General features: G+C 38.5%; 1 protein-coding gene across 1 annotated transcript in view; it reads left to right on the top strand.

Moving 5' to 3' along the window:
- VWA3B (von Willebrand factor A domain containing 3B) overlaps positions 1-19846 on the top strand; it is a 208443-nt gene that overhangs the window by 148506 nt on the left and 40091 nt on the right. Inside the window, exons 20-21 of the mRNA XM_077749344.1 lie at positions 11097-11215; positions 16756-16806. Of these exons, the coding sequence (XP_077605470.1) occupies positions 11097-11215; positions 16756-16806 (170 nt within the window). The remainder of the gene's footprint in view (positions 1-11096; positions 11216-16755; positions 16807-19846) is intronic.

Here is a 19846-nt window from a genome sequence, read left to right as displayed (position 1 = left end):
GATGTATTTGCAAGAAGCAAAGGAATTGGTGAATATTTTCTGTTAGTCAAATGTAAGACATTATGCCTATGGAGTTCAGCATGCATCCTGGTTTGACATGACCAGTGGTTTTTGCTCTGGAGGTTGTGTGTAATTTATGCCACATTCCTGATGACTGTGCCTCACAGTGAGTGGTTCTGTCCCTGGCTGAGACCTTGTGACCGGCAGGTTCTATTTGTACCTCCAGTGAACTCTAGCCTGATTAGATAACAACGTATCACTTGAACTTGACTTCTTCCATAAGCAACAGAGAAACCAAACACTGATTTATTTCTTCTAGGAAGTTTGGGGGCAGCTTCTCCTATTCTGTGCATTTATTTTATTAATATTCTTTTTTTATCTTAATGTTTATTAATTTTTTGAGAGAGAAAGAAGATAGAGTACAAGCAAGGGAGGGGCAGAGAAAGAGGGAGACACAGAATCTGAAGCAGGCTCCAGGCCCTGAGCTGTCAGCACAGAGCCTGATGCAGGGCTCAAACCCACAGACCGTGGGCTCATGACCTGAGCCAAAGTTTAACCAAACTGAGCCACCCAGGTGCCCCTCTTTTATTAATATTCTTGAATTTTATTAAATAAGATGTATTTAGTGAACTTACCTGAGAAGCAGAGTTTTCTTGTGCTTACCATGTCTCCTTCTGAACTTCCCAATAACCTGAAATTTGGAAAAGTACATTTCTCAAAAAAAAATATGATAGGGCAGTGAAATATAGGCATAAAATCAAAGGAAGAAACCATGAGGGAAGGATTTATAGATCAAATACAGAAAAATATCATATTACATAAAAACATGTAAGCAAAATGAAGGCAGAGCTCAGAATAATATTTGTAACATATACAACAAAACATTATGGAGTAATGTCTTAAATAGGTTTCTCTGTGTGCATCCATATAAGTCAGTGTGTGTGCGTGTGCACCTGAGTGCATAGAAATCAGTGTTTTGTTGTTCTGGATACACACACACATGCACATGTATTCATACCATAACGGAATAAAAAAATGGTAAATACCTCAGTGGAAAATCCAGAGGCAGAGGGGAGTCAAAACCACATTCAAAAATATTTCTTACCAGTAACCAAATATATGTGTTTAGAAAAAATACAAATTGATAAACCATAAGACAACTCCCCTACCACCATCATCACATTTCTGAGGTTAAAAAACTGCTAATAAATGAATAAAAATACTGATAAACAATGATGGCAAAGATAGGATGAAATAGGAACTTTTATATCCTACTGCATATACTGGATTTATACTGGAGTATAAATTGGTATAGCCCTGGCAGTACACTCAGAGGTGTTAAGAGTATATAGTCTTTTCTCTAGTAAAGCCATATGTAGATATTTCATAATTAGAAATACTGATACCTATATTCAAAGAATAGTTAGTTAGCACTGCCTTCTTTCTAACACTGAAGACCCTGAAAGCAACCTAAATATCTAAACGGCTATATCATGGAATGTCATACTTTCATTAAATGTCATGTTTCTAAAGAATAAGAAGTGACATGGGAAAATCTCTTAACATAATTCATGCTAAGTGATAAAATGCGGCACAAAGCTTCACATATAGTTTGTAAATTTAGTTACATGTAAATATGATGTAAGACTTGGCACTCTTTCTCCCTCCTTTTCTCTTGTACCAAAATGTTAATAGTGCTTATCTGAGTCGTGAGATTATCAGAGATTTTGGGGGTTTGGTTTATGTACCTTCTAGTTTGTGTTGTAGTACTTTTAACTCTGAATATATATTAATGATATACTGACAAAAAAGCTGAGATAAACAGACCTATAATAAATGATAAAATGGTGAAATATAAAGGGAACTTAATTTTTTATTAAATTATTGTTTTACTTACTAAGTAACATGAAAACATTCTCAGTAGGAAATGACCATGCAGAAGTCTTGAAAGGAAAATGTGGAAGCTTCTCTCTCAGCTCTTCTCTTCTAGAAAAGAAACCCTCTGAGTAGTTTGGTGAATATCTTTCCAATTCTTTTTCTATGTGTAAACTCATATATGTACCTATATATACATAACATATATTACACACATATGCATAACAATTTTAGTAAACATAAATGAGGTGATACCATACGGATTTGCCATTTTTGTCTTTTATAAATTATCTGTTATTTTAGAAAAAAAATTTTTTTAAATTAAGGTCTTAGAGACCTTTACACATGTGTAGATAGGGGTCTCATTCTTACTGGTTTCAAGGTTCTTCTTAACGTTACATTAATTTCATGTGTACAGCATAGTGATTTGACAGCTCTGTAAGTGATGCTCTGCTCAGCTGAAGTGTAACACCATCTGTCAGCATCCAATGCTATTATAATACCATTGACTATATTCCCTATGCTGTACATTTCGTCTTGTTCTTTCCATTATTAATGGACATTTACAGTGTATCCTTCTTTTCCTTATCACAAATAATCCTGTAACAGATTTCCTTGCATATAGATTTTTGGGCACATATACAAATCTCTCTTTGGGATAGATTCTGTAAAGTAGCATTGCTGGACCCAAAGGGTACATACATTTAAAATTCTGACAGCTGAAACTAAATCACCCTTCAAATAAATTTTACATTTCTACTACTTATAGTGACAACCTTTTTCCTAAGAGGAACTCTGTGTAATATCTGTTAATAAACATTTGCTCCACAAATGTAGAAATGCTTTGAAAACCCTGAAAATAGTATGCAGACATAAAATCTTATTCAACCTGTCCTCCTCACTGGCTCATACAATAAACATAGTAATTCATGTAATAATAATATACCTACTCTGAGACTGTTACAGAATTAAAAGAAGTAACACACATAATAGACCACACTTAGTAGGCACTCAAATGTTGGCTTTTATTACAAAAATATTCAACAAACATTACATGCCTACTATATGCAGGCCCTGAACTGGTCTCTAGAATACAGCTAAACAAGACAGCCAATATTCTTAGCCAAATACAGCTTACCATCTCATGGAGGAAATAGCAATTAAAATAAGTTCTAGTTAAATGTGACAAGTGGTAAGTACAAAGCAAAGATACAGGAGAGACCCCTAACCCAATATCCATTGGCAAAGAAGGCTTTACACTTGGCTGTGAGAGTTCAGAGCCAGAGCAGAAAAAGAGTTATCAGATGATGAGTTGGAGAGGTTGGGAGGGATGTCCTAAGCAGTGAGAGAGCAGGTGGGGAAGTCTCAGGACCAAAGAGAGTTTGTCATTCCAAAGAAAGTTTGGTGATAAAACTCCTAAAGGAAGGGCCCTGATTAAGAGTTTCGAATGTCATCCTGAGGACGACCAGAGGGTTTCTAGCAGAAGAGAGAAAAGATCAAGTTCAGGCTTTAGCTGCAATATGCAGAAAAGTCGGAGAGGTTTGAGGCTGGGAAGGTGAGGGCTGGTCAGGAGGCAAGGCCTGGGTGATTGTGACACAGGTGGCAACAAGGGATCCAAGGCTATTGTTTCTTTTCTTTAATTAAAAAAAAATTTTTTTTTAATTTTTATACAGAGATAAAAAGAGTGTGAGTTGGGGAGAGGGGCAGAGGGAGAGAGAGAGAATGTCAAGCAGACTCCATGCCCGGTGCAGAGCCTGATGCAGGGCTTGATCCCACAACCCTGAGATCATGACCTGAGCCAAAATCAACAGCTGGATGCTCAATGTACTGAACCATCCAGGCACTCCCAAGGCTATTTTTGAAGTCAGGTATGGAGGATTAAACCATGTGGGTCTGAGAAAGAGAAAAATATGGTGTGAGTCCCAAGAAGGAAAAACTGGAAGAGTAGTGAGGGTTCTGTCCCCAACTTTAGGAGAACATTCTAGTCTTCCGACTCTAGAAAGTTAAGGGATGGTCAACATTTTTCAGTCGCCTTCTACCACAGGCACTTGTGCTTGGTGCCTTTTGCAGCAATGTAAATTCTCATCACAGACCTGTGAGTAAGTAGCACCCCACCCAGCATGCTTACCTTCTTCCATTTTTAATGATAAGAGCACAAATCATGATGATGATAGAAATATACTGCAGTAAATTCCACTTTCACTCTCAAAGCACACTTACATCTTTTATTTTTCTCTGACTGGAAGAGACCCTCACTTATAAATAGAAAGAATCGGAAAACAATAATCTAAAAATACATCTCTCTTAGTGGGATATACAGCTTTTTGAGATTTGTACCTAACGTTTTCTGAAAAAGTAGACAAAAATGTAGAATGGGCCTGAAAAGGAAACATGAATCTTAACCCACTTCATTAAGAATTTTAATTGCCTCTTACTCCTATGTTCTGTGCATGGTCACATCTGTCTGGGCTGAATTGTAAAACAGTGTTTGGCTTTGTCCCCAGCTCTTTGTTTCATTCATGACTTATGTGTGGGCTCTTTCTTCCTCTGGAACACAATGCTGTTTTAGTTTTCATGTTTCCTGGACCAGCATCAAATCTGTCACCTTGGAAATGAAGTATTGAGCAGAGAGGTTGCCCTAGCAACTCTTCATTACAAGATGCTAACTGGCACTTTTGGCTTCCAATGGACCAGATAATTTTACCTTAGCACCTTCAAAAAGATTAATTCTTCACCAAGTCATATACAGGATAAAGCTGTTTTAGTTATTTGACAGATCTAGAATTGAAAGCTCTCTATGCCAGTTGCTTAAAAAAAAAACAAATAATTTGGGAACATTAATCTGTATCATTGGAAACTTTACGTCATCATCATCAACATCGTGATGTCTTTAACAGCATCCCACCAAGGTTTTCCTGCTTTTCCCTAATCTGGGTTTATTAGGCACATAGCTCTGTGATCAGATATCCTAGACTTGAACACTAGCTCTGTCCTTTACTCCTGACAGGTCATGGCACAATCCCATTAATATAGTACATGATGAGGCCTCACACTACTGGGTGAGCATTTGATATCATCAAAGTATCTATCTAAAACTTAGAGCAACTTAGTGAAGTTAAGTCTTCATCTCATTGTTCAGCTGATGAAGTTAGGTACAAAGAGGTTAGGGATGCTGTGAAGGACAGGCATTTTGTTGCTTTCAAATGTAGCAACATTGAACATAATGCAATTATATATTGATAGAAAGTCTTATCTTAATTAAAAATTTAAAAGGACAGTCATTGCAAAAGCTATATATATATATATTCACTGTATCTAAAACTTAGAAAATAAAGATAAGTGAAAAAGAAGGAAACAGGGGCGCCTGGGTGGCTTAGTCGGTTAAGAGTCCAACTTTGGCTCAGGTCATGATCTCACAGTTTGTGAGTCCAAGCCCCACGTCAGGTTCTATGCTGACAGCTCAGAGCCTAGAGCCTGCTTCGGATTCTGTGTCTCCCTCTCTCTCTGCCCTGTCTAGCTCACTCTCTGTCTCTCTCAAAAATAAATAAAAGCATTTAAAAAAAAAAAAAAGAAAAGGAAACAGTAGAGTCATATTTCCACCAGTGATGAATCACTTGGTGGTTGTCAGACCAGACCTTTTTATCTACATATGTATCCTTTGTTTTTTGTGTTTGTTTTACCAAAATGAAGTCAAACTGAATATACAGATTTGTGCCTTCATTTTTATTCAACAGTCTACAGTGAACATTTTTCCAGGTCAACACATATTTATCTACTATACCAATTAAAATGCTCACTACATTGAAAAAAAAACCCCAACCTTTTATTGTCTAAAAGTTTAGTTGAAAAATGTGAGACATAATCTACCCTGTAGTAAGTAACATATTGTCATGGGTTTATGAATGATCTTGTTGACATACTGCTTCTTTGCCAGTTAATTCTGTGGTCCTGCTTTCCTTTGTTCTTTAGAGACTGGAGATGTTCCAGTTTGAAAGCAGACGTTTAAGCTTCTACACTCAGCATTTTGTGCAACTGCACTGTCTATAAAGCCACTGCGTCTGCGTTCAGAGTTACCCATGCAGGATTTGCACAGCTTTTGTGTTTTCATTACACACATCCCGTCAGACCTTTCCTTGGCCAATGTGGCAGAAGCTCTGGGATATTTGTTGGAATAACTGATTTAGTTGGGAAAAAAAAAAGAAATTAGTGAATTTAGTCAAGGTTGAACAATAAATATATAAACACATAGTTTATATGAGAAAATGAGAAAACAGTATGTTTTCTCATTTTCTAAATGTGAGATTGCTGCCAAACACAGAATGTTGTGGGAAGGAATTCTACCTGTAGTATGACTTTAATATATAAACACACAGTTTCATACCATTTTCTCCTTTCCAAAATGTGGGGTTGCTGACAAACACAGATGTTGTGGGGAGGAATTCTACCTGTAGTCCAACTTTAACAACTATAACTGTGCACACAGTTCTGTATTCTGCTTTCTTCACTTACCGTGTTATGAACTTATTCCCTTGAAATGACCATATTTGGATGAATTTTTAATGGTTGCACTAATATTTAATAGTATCAATTACTGCAGCTTGTTTAATTATTCCCCTCATTATTACATAGTTTACTTGGAATTTTTAAAAATGTTTATATATTTTTCAATAAACTGTTTAAGGAAAAAAGATAAAATAATAATATAAATTTTTAAAATCTTTAAAAAAATAAATGTTTATTTATTTTTCAGAGAGACAGACAGACAGAGCATGAGCAGGAGAGGGGCAGAGAGATAGGGAGACACAGAATCCGCAGCAGGCTCAAGGCTTTGAGCTGTCAGCACAGAGCCTGACATGGGGCTTGATCTCATGAACCATGAGGTCAGACAACTGGTCATGACCCTCTCCATGGTCATGAACCATGGATGCTCAGACACCTGAGCCACCCAGGTGCCCCTACTTGGAATTTTAAGAGTGCTTATTTACCTATATCTTTGTTATCACTTAAAAGCAATACATTAAAAAAATTTCCAGTTGCTCTGTGAAAATAGTATTTTGCTTTAATTTTCTATTCTCTTGTTTCAGAATAGTTTTCTTATGTAAGCTAAATCTCTCAAAATCTTCTTCACATTATTCATGTTTCTAGCAAGTATGTCTTTAAAAATAACAAGTTACATTTATCCTGTCCCTTAATTACTAAGAATTCAAATTTGGTGGAATCCAGACTTCATTATGTTTTATAATATAGATACACTTGAAATCTTTTGAGCCTTTGCCATTATTTTAATTATTTATAGTTTTAGTCTTTCAAATATTCAATAAATGGTTTCTTTGTACACGCATTATGGAGAAAACTAGTAGTTTTTTTAAAAGAAATAACTGAAGAATTTAATAAAGAGGAAAGCCATATAAGAAAACCTGCAGTTCAATGTATATATCTATACAGAGATTGAATGAGAAAATATGTAGAGTGTTTAGTGCTTGGCAGAAAGTAAAGGATAAACACTATTACCATTATTGACAACGTTATTCTTTTTTGAATGTTAATTAATTTTTGAGAGAGAGAGAGAGAGCACAAGAGCGAGTGGGAGAGGGTCAGAGAGAGGGAGGGAGGCACAGAATCTGAAAGAGGCTCTAGGCTCTAAGTTGTCATCACAGAGCCTGACGTGGGGCTCAAACCCAAGGCCTGTGAGATCATGACCTGAGCTGAAGTTGGACACTTAACTGACTGAGCCATTGACAAAATTATTCTTAAATACAGTGACTGCTTATGGGTTTTCTCTGGGCTAACAGTGGGAAAAATTCTAACAGAATTGGCCAAAATTGGCTGTCCATGAATTCCGGTGATTTCTTCTTTTTTTATGGTCAATGACTGACACTCCTTTCCCTCTCTCTCTGCCTCCCTCCCTACCCCCTGCTGCAGTCCAGTCTCTCTCTCTCTCTCTCTCCCATTCTCTCCCTTTCTCATAGTTAAAATTTTCTCACACAGGGTGTGATTCTTTTATTACCAATCTGATAAGACTTCTTTTAGGTTACTCTCAGGAGAATTAAAGTAAGGCTCTCTTTTGTTATCAAATATTATTCAAGAGGTTCTCTTGATTTGCATTATAAGGGATAATAAGTAAACCGTTTTCAAAGGTGGTGTGATCAGGTTTTATTCTCTTTCAAACAGATCTGTCAGTTTCTCTGTCCTCCCCACACATCCATGCAGAAGCTGGGTGGCCATGGTTCTGATCCCTCAAGTCCTGTGAGAATGCTGCCCCTTATGACCTCATAGTCACACTGCAATTTGACATCATAAAGAGAATATCCCATGGGACCTCCATGTGACCACCATGTTGTAAAAACTAAGACCACAGAGTGAAGGTGTGGAGTATGACTTTGTCTTTCCCTCAATCTGCATGCAGAAAGGAATGAGAGTGGGTGCACACGAGCCAAATTTGAACTACTACCACACTGAAGTACATGATGGCCATGCAAGGCATTAGATCCAAAACCACGAAAGAGGGAAGTAGAACATTAATATACATTATCATGTTGCTAAATATTTTGTGGTGTTGATCTGCAGTTTTGCTGTGTGTTGGCACGCTTGGAGAGCTATTTATAGACTTCTAAATGGGTAGTTTTTCCAGGGATGATAAAAATGTAAAGGTCTTTCATTTTGTTGAGATTGATTTCTTTTTCCTCTGAAAGTTTTTGTGATATGTAGCTCTATTTAGAGAGTTGTGGTTCTTTTGGGTTTTTTTGTTTCCCATTTCTGCAAGCTTCAGTCAGTGTTCAAAGTCTAGTGGACTCACCTTTTAACCCGCTGTTCTGGCCCCTTTCCTTTGACAAACGTTGTGCTGAATTCATGTGTCCAACAAGTAGTGAGGTTTGACTTCTCAGCCTCTTAACTTCATTTCTTCCTCTTTAGTTTTCTGAATATTTGCTTTTTATCTTGTTTGTTTTGGTCTTGATGTTTAAATTACAAAATTAATAGTCTTCCATTTCAATGTCTGTTTTTTCCAAGATTAATTTTATTCCTTAAAATATTCTTTTTCCCATCTGTTTCTTCTTATGGTATGTTTTTGTACTTTTGTATGACTGTTACTTTTTGAATAACCTCTAACCATTATTAATTTTAATTATAGTTAATATAAAGTCCAGATAGCTTATGAAATTAATTTCTTCTCAAGTAAATCGACATTCTGATTGTTGATTTTCTCAGTTATTATTTTTGCATATTTTCATTGTATATTTTGGAATTTTAGTACAGTGGCTCATTTTAACAAGATTTGTTTAAAACTGTTTTTTTTTTTTTCCTCTCTCTCCTTCTGTCTTGCAGTTGTCTAAATCCATCCCCTGACTCCCTTAATTGGCATTTAGAACTCTTGTTCCACTGTGGTACTGGCATGGGATGGATTCAGAGGGTGGCTTGCTTTGGTTCTGGGTGGTGAGGCTACGTCAGCTCCCTCTCTCACTTGGCAGAGCCTTCTTCCAGGGGTGAGAGAGCCTCATACCAGCACTGGCTTCGGGCACTGACCTGCCTTGGGCCCTCACCCTATAGGATACCAGAGTCCCACTTGCTCACCAGGAACCATGTTTCCCTGCCCTTGCCATCTTTGGACACAGAGTCAACAAGTCCACAACTTCAGCGCTGCTCACTTATTCACGGTTCTGTTCACCTTTTCTGTCGAGAAATTTATCCACCGTGCATCTGGCCTTCTTTTTCTTTCCTTCTGTTCTATGCATTTTTTTCTTAATAACAACAATACAGTTTCTTTGTGATTTTGGATATAAGAAGGAACATAAAAGCATGAACTATATCATCTTGATTGAAAGTAGAAATTTACTTCTCAAAAGCAGTTCCCCACATTTTCAAAGTGCCTACATGCTGCTTCTGGTTGGAATCATGTATAATTTTGAAACCATATTATAGCTTGGTATTCTGTTATTTAGACTTTCATATTAAGATATGAAATATACCTTTTTATGAACATATATTTATTCATTATGGCACACTATGTACCAAGCAGTGTTCTAGAGTAATAGGAATGGGGTAGTGACCTGAGTAACCTTGTAAATGTACTTAATATTCCTGAACTATACACTTAAAAATGGTTCAAATGGTAAATGTTACGTCATGTGTATTTTACCACAATAAAAATCATGAACTACAAAGAAAAAAAAAGGAACGGGGTAATGAATAAAACAAAATTTCTGCTCTGATGGAGTTTACATTCTAAGAAGATAGAGGTAATATGCAAACAGGTAAATATATAAATATAAAATATTATAGGTACTATTAAGATGGCACGGGATCATAGGCATCCCCAAACTCAGAAGCAAGCACCAAGTGCAGACAGAAAGACTAAAAAGGAGACTTCTCTTTCTGGTACTCCACTGTTCTTATAGAATATGATCACTAAGGCTTCTCTATTTGATATTTATAAGAATATCTTAATAAATTGACAAGGAAAATGGTCAAAAGATGTTAACTGTAGTCAGATATTTTCAAGAAAAAATAAATGTAAAATAAATATATGAAAAAGATGTTTAATCCAAGTAGTAATTTACAAAGTAGTAACAAGGAGAACCTTTTTCTTAAAAACTGCTCACTCTCATCAATTTGACAGGAGTTTATGAAGATAATACTTGATTCTGGCTAAGGTTTCCTAAAATAGTTGTTTTGTGTGTGGTGGTGGTGATTTCAAAAATACATAGTTTTGGGGCACCTGGGAGGTTCATTTGGTTAAGCATCTGACTCTTGATTTCAGCTCAGATCATGATCTCACGGTTCGTGACTTATAGCCTTATGTCATGCTCTGCACTGACAGTGTAGAGCCTTGCTTGGGACTCTGTCTCCCTCTCTCTCCGCCCTTCTCCCACCCTTTCTCTCTCTCTCTCTCTAAAACAAACTGTATATATATATACATATATATATATATACACGTATATACACATATATATATACACACACACACGTATATATACACACACACACACACATATACACACATGTATATATATATATGCACACACACGTATATACACGTATACATATATATATTACACATATATAAATATATAGTTTTTAAATTGGAAGAAAAATGTTAGCAATGATATCTCTGATTCTTTATGATTTTCTGTATTCTCTAATTTTTCTATAATTATANCTGTGTAGATCCATTTTTGAAGATGTTAACCTATCAAATGACACTTTCCTTTGGTATTGGTGTGTAGGTGTTCCCTCTGGCACATGTGTGCAATGACACAAATAAGATGACATTAATTAACCCCCAAGGAGTCAAGCTCAATATCTACAAGCAAAATGTGGAACAGGCAATTAAGAGCTATGAAAAGTGAGTATCATTCCTAGCTGTTCTTTAATGGCTGTGAGATTTGTTTGTTTTGGTTTGTTTTCTCTTGTTCTAGCTTAGATTTTAATTTTTAATTTTTAATTTATTTATCTTTTTTTAATGTTTATTTTTGAGAGAGAGAGCACACACGTGTGTGAGTGAGAGGGGGAGGGGTAGAGAGAGGAGACACAGAAGCTGAAGCAGGCTCCAGGCTCTGAGCTGTCAGCACAAGCCACCCACGTGCCCCTAGCTTAGATTTTTTAAAATCTAGAGTTTTTAAATAATTACTATTTAATAATTACTCATAAGGAAGATTAATAGTAGCATCCACAAACATACAAGCTTCCTATTTGCCAAGCACTGCAGTAAGTACATTAGCTGAATAAATCCAACAGAGTTTTAAAGAAGCCATCTTCCCTCTCCAAAATCTATAGAAATCTCATGTTTTCATGAGATCTTTAAAGCTTTCCTGTTAGCAGAATGCAATTGATCATTTTCAACACCTAATGTTTTGTAAAGTGAATAAAAAAAACTTCACAATGACGAGATAATGGAGATAATATGTGTCTCCTTCTATATAAACCATTTCTTACCAAGCTCAAGAAGATGATCAAGTTGGCTCCAGTGAAAGTCATACTTGTAAATGTGTGTTAATGCTGAGATGGGGCCTCTTTTCACAAGGGCCAAAGCTGGTCTCAGCCCTTACCTAGCTCCGTGGTCACCTCCCACCCCACTCCTAACGCTGTATTGATCCTTTGTGCATAGCACATAAATTCTGAGGATGCCCAGCCTCTCTAGGCAGGCCTTTTCATGGTTCTAGAAGCTGTGCAGCTGGGTTTTCACTTACTGCCGTGTGAGTGGGAGAAATGAAATAAAGTACATGAAAGTTAATGTCGTGTCCTAGCCAGCATATGCTGGTCTGTTGTCATTTTGCGCTGTGCTAAGTGTGTGTTCTAAAGACGCATAAAGCCTGACTCCTACCGCAATCCAGTCCAGAGGCTGGCCTTGCCCCACGGCGCCCTTCACGGGCCTCTCACTGGAGACTTCTCCTGCCCTCACATAAAATGGAGGCCGGCTTACATGAGTTCCTCAGCTGCCTCCAGCCTCCTCAGGATTCTCTCGTCTGCCCTTTGTGTCTCTTGCAGGCAGCATGGACTATGCCAAGGCTCACTCTTCTCCATGAGCCTGAGGCTTTGCTCTGCAGATGTCCTTCTCCCCGCTGCACATGGGGGGCTGCCCCTTTTCTCTGCCTCTCCTGCTGTGCCCGGCAGGCCTTCCCTTGCCTCCCAGCAGTGCTGCCCTTCCTCCCGTTCCTCAGTTGGCCTCTTTCATTCCTGTCTTGCCTAAGCTCCGGTGGCCCTCCTCAGAGAGACCTTTCCCCGATGACTCCACCACCCACCCTGCATGCGGCCCTCAGCAGCCTGTCTCCCCTCTGCAAGGAGGTCAGTTTCCAAGGGCAAGGGCTTAGCAGGCTTGCTCTCCTCCTTGTCCCCTCTCCCTTGCCTGTGTCACCATGTATGTATTTGGCTATTGGAATTTAATTTGAATTGGATCTAATTCACATTTAGTAATTAAAATTCATCAAATTTAGTAATTAAAATTCATCAAATTCAGTTATATCATAATTATAATACAATAATATTCATATTATAATTGAATTTGCTTGACTCAGTCAAATATTTGAGTTCTAGAATTCCCTGGTCTGTGAAAGCCTGGTGCAGGGCCACCAAGCTAGGGCTTTGAAGTCCCAATTCTGGTCTCATTCTTGGTTCTGACATCTAATTGGCAGGTCAAGTAACAGTTGCTGGCTTCAGATGCCTTATTTATAAAATATACCTCACAGGATAGTTGTGAGGGTTATGTAAATTATATATAAAGAACAGTTAATGTTAATACTTCTTCCTTTCATTCCCTGAATCTGTTGATCCTAAAATAACCATAAATACACTGAGTATAATAGTCACACATCTCCTCCCCCTGCGTTGACCCTTTCTCTTTCTAGAAAGCAAGGATCCCTCCTTCCCTAATAGCAAAACCAAAATACAGACATAGTGATTTCTCCCACTCTTATTTCCAATGAGTGAATCTGGAAAATCCTTTCAGTACCCTTAGAGAAATGTTATACTGTATAGTTATTAATAATAACATTAATTTTAATGTGATTAATATTATTTAAAATTCAATATCACTGGGTTAATATGTGATATTAATGTGATATTTACATTAAATGAATTATTTGATATTATTTAATAATATTAATACTAGCATTAATATTACACAGATACAGAATAAAACTTCCTGGTTCTTCACATTCAGTAGTATTTAAGAATTTTATTGTCATAAGTGTCAATTCCCTTTTCCATCTTGTGTCGCCTTTCTAAAGATACACATAATATGAAAAGTGATTAAGGAAACTTGGCTTACTCCTACCCCTTCGCAATATAACATTTCTAAGGAGTTTCCCTTCACCAGTAAGCCTAGTAGGGTTATATTTTAACCCTAAATTTGCATTATTAGCGATGACCAGACAATTGGGAGGCTCATAGCCCTTCGGCCAAAATAGTGACATAAACTAGCTATTTTGGTCACACTTAGTGGCTGTGTGTGGGAGTCCTTCTGTTTCAATAGATTAAGAATTGAGGGGCACCTGGGTAGCTCAGTTGGTTAAGCGTCCAACTTCAGCTAAGGTCATGATCTAGCGGTTCATGAGTTCAGAGCCTGCATCGGGCTCTGTGCTCACAGCTCAGAGCCTGGAGCCTGCTTCAGGTTCTGTGTCTCCCTCTCTCTCTGCCCCTCCCCCACTCGCACTCTGTGTCTCTCTCAAAATAAATAAGCATTAAAAAAATTTTTTTTTAAATTGAGATAGCAAGTTTTACTTCATGTGTCTGGATATAAACTTTGAAGGAAAATTGCCAGGGCTAGCTGGTTTCTGGGGTGATTTTTCTGCAGCTTTTTGATTTTGAGTATAAGGTCAAGGTTGTGGCCCTCAGACCCACAGGAGAAGCATCAGTTCTAACCCATCTGTGGGACCATGCTTAGTAGCCTCTGCCTAAGACGTCCAAAATGCTCTGCCTGGTGGTTAGACTTCTGAAGTGTCCTTAGGTACAAGTTGGTCTGCAGATGAGTCATTTCTTGCCACAAGGTGATTTGTCAACTAGAGACATAGAGACCTAGTGAATGCAAGACCTCAACCAAGTTTCACTCTCCTAAAACAAAAAGAGTGGAAAACTGTAGTTAGTAAAATCCCTGAATGAAGGGGCTGGACCAGTGTCAGAAAGGTCCTCATGTCTGTGCCCTCCAGGCACCTCACAGGGACAGCCCTCATCCCACACCCTAAAGGGCTTTCCCACCATCACCTGGCTGGTCAGTGGAGCCACGATTGACACACATTTAGTTGCCCTCAATTCACACCCACATACTTTTTCTGCCCTGTGTGCTTTGAAGTATTTCAGTATAGAAGGAAAATAGGGGGAAAAGCAGAGGTTATATAAACGTGCTCTTAGAAAAGTATTTTCTAAAGGATTGATTTAAAATTAGCGGGATGTGCTCGCTAATTGGGCCCACATTCACTAAGGGTTTCTCATTTCTCAGTTCACAAGCCTCACCCATCTTCAGAACCTGGAGGCAATAATCACAGTTATTCCTGGTCACTTTATATGTACATCTCTATCCTCCCAGCACCAAAGTAGGTACTGTTATCCTTGTTTCAGCAATAAGAAAATAGAATTTCAAAAAGTTATATAGCACAGGATCACACAGCAGCAAAGTAGAGGAACTAAGATTTGAACCCAGAGCCATGTAGCTCCAAAGCCCTTGTCCTCACTCCCAGTCTCCCTACCACACTGCCTCCACTCTCAAGGTCTAGATTTAAGGGGATTTTTAAATGAAGTTCTGTTTGGGGCTCCTGGGTGGCTCAGTTGGTTAAGCATCCAACTTCAGCTCAGGTCATGATCTCATGGTTTGTGGGTTCAAGCCCCGCATTGGGCTCTGTGCTGACAGCTCAGAGCCTGGAGCCTGCTTTAGATTCTGTGTCTCCCTCTCTCTCTCTGCCCCTCTCCTGCTCACGCTGTCTCTCTCAGAAATAAATAAAACATTAAAGAAAAATTTAAATGAAGTTCTGTTTTTGTTTTTGTTTTCAGAGAAGCATACACACACAAACCAAAAATGCATCCTCTGAGTCTTTTGAACAAATCTTAGAAGCCCTCTTACCAATACACGAACCATATAATTAAAGAAACCTAATTTCCAAATAGGCCCCCAAAGAACCAGAAACATCCAAGCGAGACAGAAGAACTGACCTGGCTTACTTCCCGCTTCCTGACTGTTTGTATCACTTACAGAGCATTTACCCGCCTCAGACAGGTTCTCTGTTCTGTGCACACACTGGCTCACTGAGCCCTCACAGCAACTCTGGGAGGAAGGTACCATTATTATCCACATTCTGCAGAGAAGTTGGCTGCTGGCCCAAAGGCTCGCAGCTAATAAGAGGAGAAGCCAACTGAGCTTTGGGCCCAGGCAGTCTGGCTCCAGAGCCTGTGCTGTTCACCACACGCCAGACCCCCTTTCCCGTGGTCTCATCAGGCTCATGAAGGGAAATCAGGCAGGGTACCACCACCCAGAGTGTTCTCAGAGCACTGTGCTGCTGATGCTGGGTCCAGTGGTTAGAGAATGCCTCCTGGAGGCGGGCAGGATTCTCCCACCTCATTTTATTGAAGCTTTTGTGTTTCATGGAGCCCCAGCTCACTGCCCCTGGAGCCAGCGTTTTTTACCCTGCACTTCAGGAGGCCTGCTTTGAGTAATGATGTAGTGGTACAGAATTAGGGGTACAGGACGGGGCTGGCACCTCTGAAAGAAGCGCCATGATTTGTAACAAGAACAGAAGCTGTGACTACCCCCTAGAAACCACTGGTGTCAGCCTCCTCCTTTGCTGCTGTGTTGATGTTGCCTCTCCACAACATATTCAGGGATGAGCTTCAGAAAGTCTCACCACTGCGCTGCCCACCAGCTGTGATGAATGAGCAGGACACCTCATCTGCTCGCCCCTCCTAGTGGCCTCATTTGGAAAACAAGTTGGTCAGGCGGGTTGACCTCCAAAATGTGTACTGATCCTATTATTTATGACCCCCTTAGCCCCCTTTGCTCTGAAAATCCAGGTAAAAGAATATGTATAGAAAATAAACTAAGAGCACAGTTATACTTTTCCATAAGAAGAAAAAAACCAGGTGTTTAGACACCTCTTTGTGCCAAGAAAATGACAGCCATTTTGCTTACTGCCATTTCTTAGCCTGGGTTTTACCTGAGTGGAGACCTGTGCCTTCCTTTAGTATTTAACACAATTGCTACAGAGCCATGAGGCTTCTGCAGTGATGCCAAGGGAGGGAGATACTCACATCCAGTATCTTTAAGCAAATGGCAGTGGCACGGTCCAGCAGGAGCGTCACTTGGCTTGGGCTCTTCCTGCTGTGCCCTTCAGAGCCTGGGGTCAGCCTTTTGCCAGGAAATGAAAGTAGTGTTACTAACTAATCGCTGATTTTTTTAAACAGGCGCTTGAATAAAATTGTTTGGAGAGCATTATCTCAAGAGGAAAAAGAAAAGTAAGCCAGTTCCTCTTTACTTTTTTTTTTTTTGGTGAAATTTATATAACCCACTTAACTGTTTTAAAGTGTACAGTTCAGTGGTATTTATTCAAAATGTTGTGCAAACCACCCCCTCCCTAATCACCTCAGAAGAAACACCTTGTACCCATTATGTAATCCTTCCCCAAACCTCTCTCCCCCTCTGGTAACCACTAGTCTGCTTTCTGTCACTGTGCCTTTGCCTGTTCTGGGTAGATCATAAGAAAGGTTTCATACAACATGTGACATTTTGTGTCTGGCTTCTTTCACTCAGTTTTGTAAAAACGATGTTTTCAAGTTGCAGCATGCATAATATTTAATTCCTTTTTATGCCTCTGTATTGATTCATGATGTGTACACCAGCTTGTTTATCCATTCTCCCATTGGTGACTGTGTGGTTTCCACTTTGGGGCTACTAAGAATAAGCATGCCATATGCATTCATGTAGAAGTTGCTGTGTGGTTTGCATTTCTCTTGGGAACATATCTATGGGTGAATTTGCTGGGTCACAGGGTAATTCTATGTTTCAGTTTTTGAGGAGCCACCAAACTTCTTCACAGCAGCCACACTGTTTTACATTCTTTTTTAATATTTATTTTTATATTTATTTTATTTTTTTTAAATGTTTTTTACTTATTTCTCAGAGAGAGAGACACACACACACACAGAGTGAGCAGGGGAGGGTCAGAAAGAGAGGGAGACACAGAATCTGAAAGAGGCTCCAGGCTCTGAGCTAGCTGTCAGCACAGAGCCTGATGCAGGGCTCGAACCCATGAACCGTGAGATCATGACTTGAGCCAAAGTTGGACGCTTAACCGACACGTGTGTGTGTGTGCGTGTGCGTGTGTGTGTGTGTGTGTGTGTGTGTGTGTCTGTATAACTAAAGCCATCCTATCCTGGTGGCCTGGTGGGTGTGAAGTGATAACTCATTGCGGTATCATTTGCATCTTCTTAATGATCAGTAATGTTGTTTTTAATTTTTAAAAATAGGTATCTATTTTTGAGAGATAGAGAGAGAAAGAGCATGAGAGGGGGAGGGGGGAAAGAGAGAGAGGAAGACACAGGATCTGAAGCAGGCTCCAGGCTCCAAGCTGTCAGCACAGAGACAGATGCGGGGCTCCAACCCACAAGCCGTGAGATCATGATCCAAGCTGAAGTCAGACACTCAACCAACTGAGCTACCCAGGTGCCCCAAATGATCAGTAATGTTAACTATCCTTTCACATGCTTATTGGCTATGAGTGTATCTTCTTTGGAGAAATGCTATTCAAGGTCTTTGCTCATTTTTAATTGGATTATTTTATCATTGTTGATGAGGTGTATATAAAAAATTGTTGATTTTTTATATATTCTGGATTTTAACCACTTATCAGATAGATGATTTTCTTTTTTCTTTTTTTTAAAGTTTATTTATTTATTTTGAGAGAGAGAAAGAGTGAGAAGAGGAGGGGCAGAGAGAGAAGGAGAGAGGGGATCCCAAGTAGGCTCTGCAATGCCAGCCCAGAGCCCAACACCGGCTCTATCTCACCATCATGAGAACATAACCTGAACTGAAACCAAGAGTTGGATGCTCAACTGACTGAGCCACCCAGGCACCCCTCTGATAGATGATTTTCAGATACTTTCTTTCATTCTAAAAGTTGCCTTTATACTCTCTTGATAATTTCCTTTGATGTGTTATTTTTAAGTTTGATGTAGTTACATTTGTCGATGTTTGCATTTGTGTCTGTGCTTTGGGTGTTCTATCCAAGAAGTCATTGCCAAATCCAATGTCATGAAGCTTTCCCCCAATTTATTATTTATATATTTTTTTGGAGTTTTATAGTTTTTGGTCTTCTGTTTAGGTCTTTAATCAATTTTGTTTTGAGTTAATTTTTATGTATGTTTTATATTAAGGGCTCCAACTTCATTCTTTTGCATGTGGATATCCAGTTTACCCAGAATCATTTGTCAAAGGGACTGTCCTTTCCTCCATGGTGAGGTCATGGCACCTTTGATGAAGATCATTTGACCATATACATATACACAGGAATTTATTTCTAGACTCTTTATTCTGTTCCACTGATCACGTTTGTCTTTATATCAGTACCACAGCCTTTTGATTATTGTAGCTTTGTGTAATATGTCCTGAAATCAAGAAATGTGAGGCCTTCAACTTGGTTCTTTTTTGAGATTGTTGGGCTGTTTGGAGTCCCTTGCGGTTGAGGTTTCCTGAATTAGGATGATTTTTTTTCTACTTCTGCAAAACATGCCATTGAGATTTTGATTGGGATTGCATTGAATTTGTAGATTAATTTGAGTAGTATAGATATTTTAACAGTATTAAGTCTTCTAACTCATGAACACAGCATGTCTTTCCCATTTATTTGCATCTATTTAATGTTTTTTGCCATGATGTTTTATAGTTTACAGTTTACAAATCTTTTACATCCTTGATTAATTTTATTTGTAAGTATCTTACTCTTTTTGATGCTGTTTTAAATGGGATTATTGTCTGAATTACCTTTTTGGATTATGCATTCATAGGGTATAGAAATACAACTGATTTTTCTGTGTTGATATTTTATTCTTCTACTTTGTTGAATTTATTTGTTCTAACAATATTTTTATGGGATCTTTAGGGGTTTCTACATATAAAATTGTGTCATCTGTGAACAGATATAATTTTACTTCTTTCCAGTTTGGATTTTTTAAATATCTTTTTCTTGCCCAATTTCTCTGGATAGGACTTTCAGTACTTTGCTTAACAAAAATACTAAGAGTGGACATTCTTGCTTTGTTCTGATTAAGAGGAAAAGCTTCCAGTTATTGACTATTGAGGATGATGTGGGCTGTGGGCTTTTCATATGAGGCCTTTCTTATGTTGAGGTAGCTTCCTGCTATTCTGGTTTATTGAGTGTCGTTTTTTTCCCCCATGAAAGGGTGTTGAATTTTGCCACATGATTCTTCCACATCACTTGAGATGATCAAGTGGTTTCTTTCCTTCATTGTTAATATGATGTTTCACATCAATTTTCAT

The sequence above is a fragment of the Crocuta crocuta genome, unplaced genomic scaffold, assembly GCF_008692635.1.
Source record: "Crocuta crocuta isolate KB4526 unplaced genomic scaffold, BGI_CrCroc_1.0 scaffold118, whole genome shotgun sequence".
NCBI lineage: Eukaryota > Metazoa > Chordata > Mammalia > Carnivora > Hyaenidae > Crocuta > Crocuta crocuta.
This window is presented reverse-complemented; position numbering and strand designations above follow the sequence as displayed.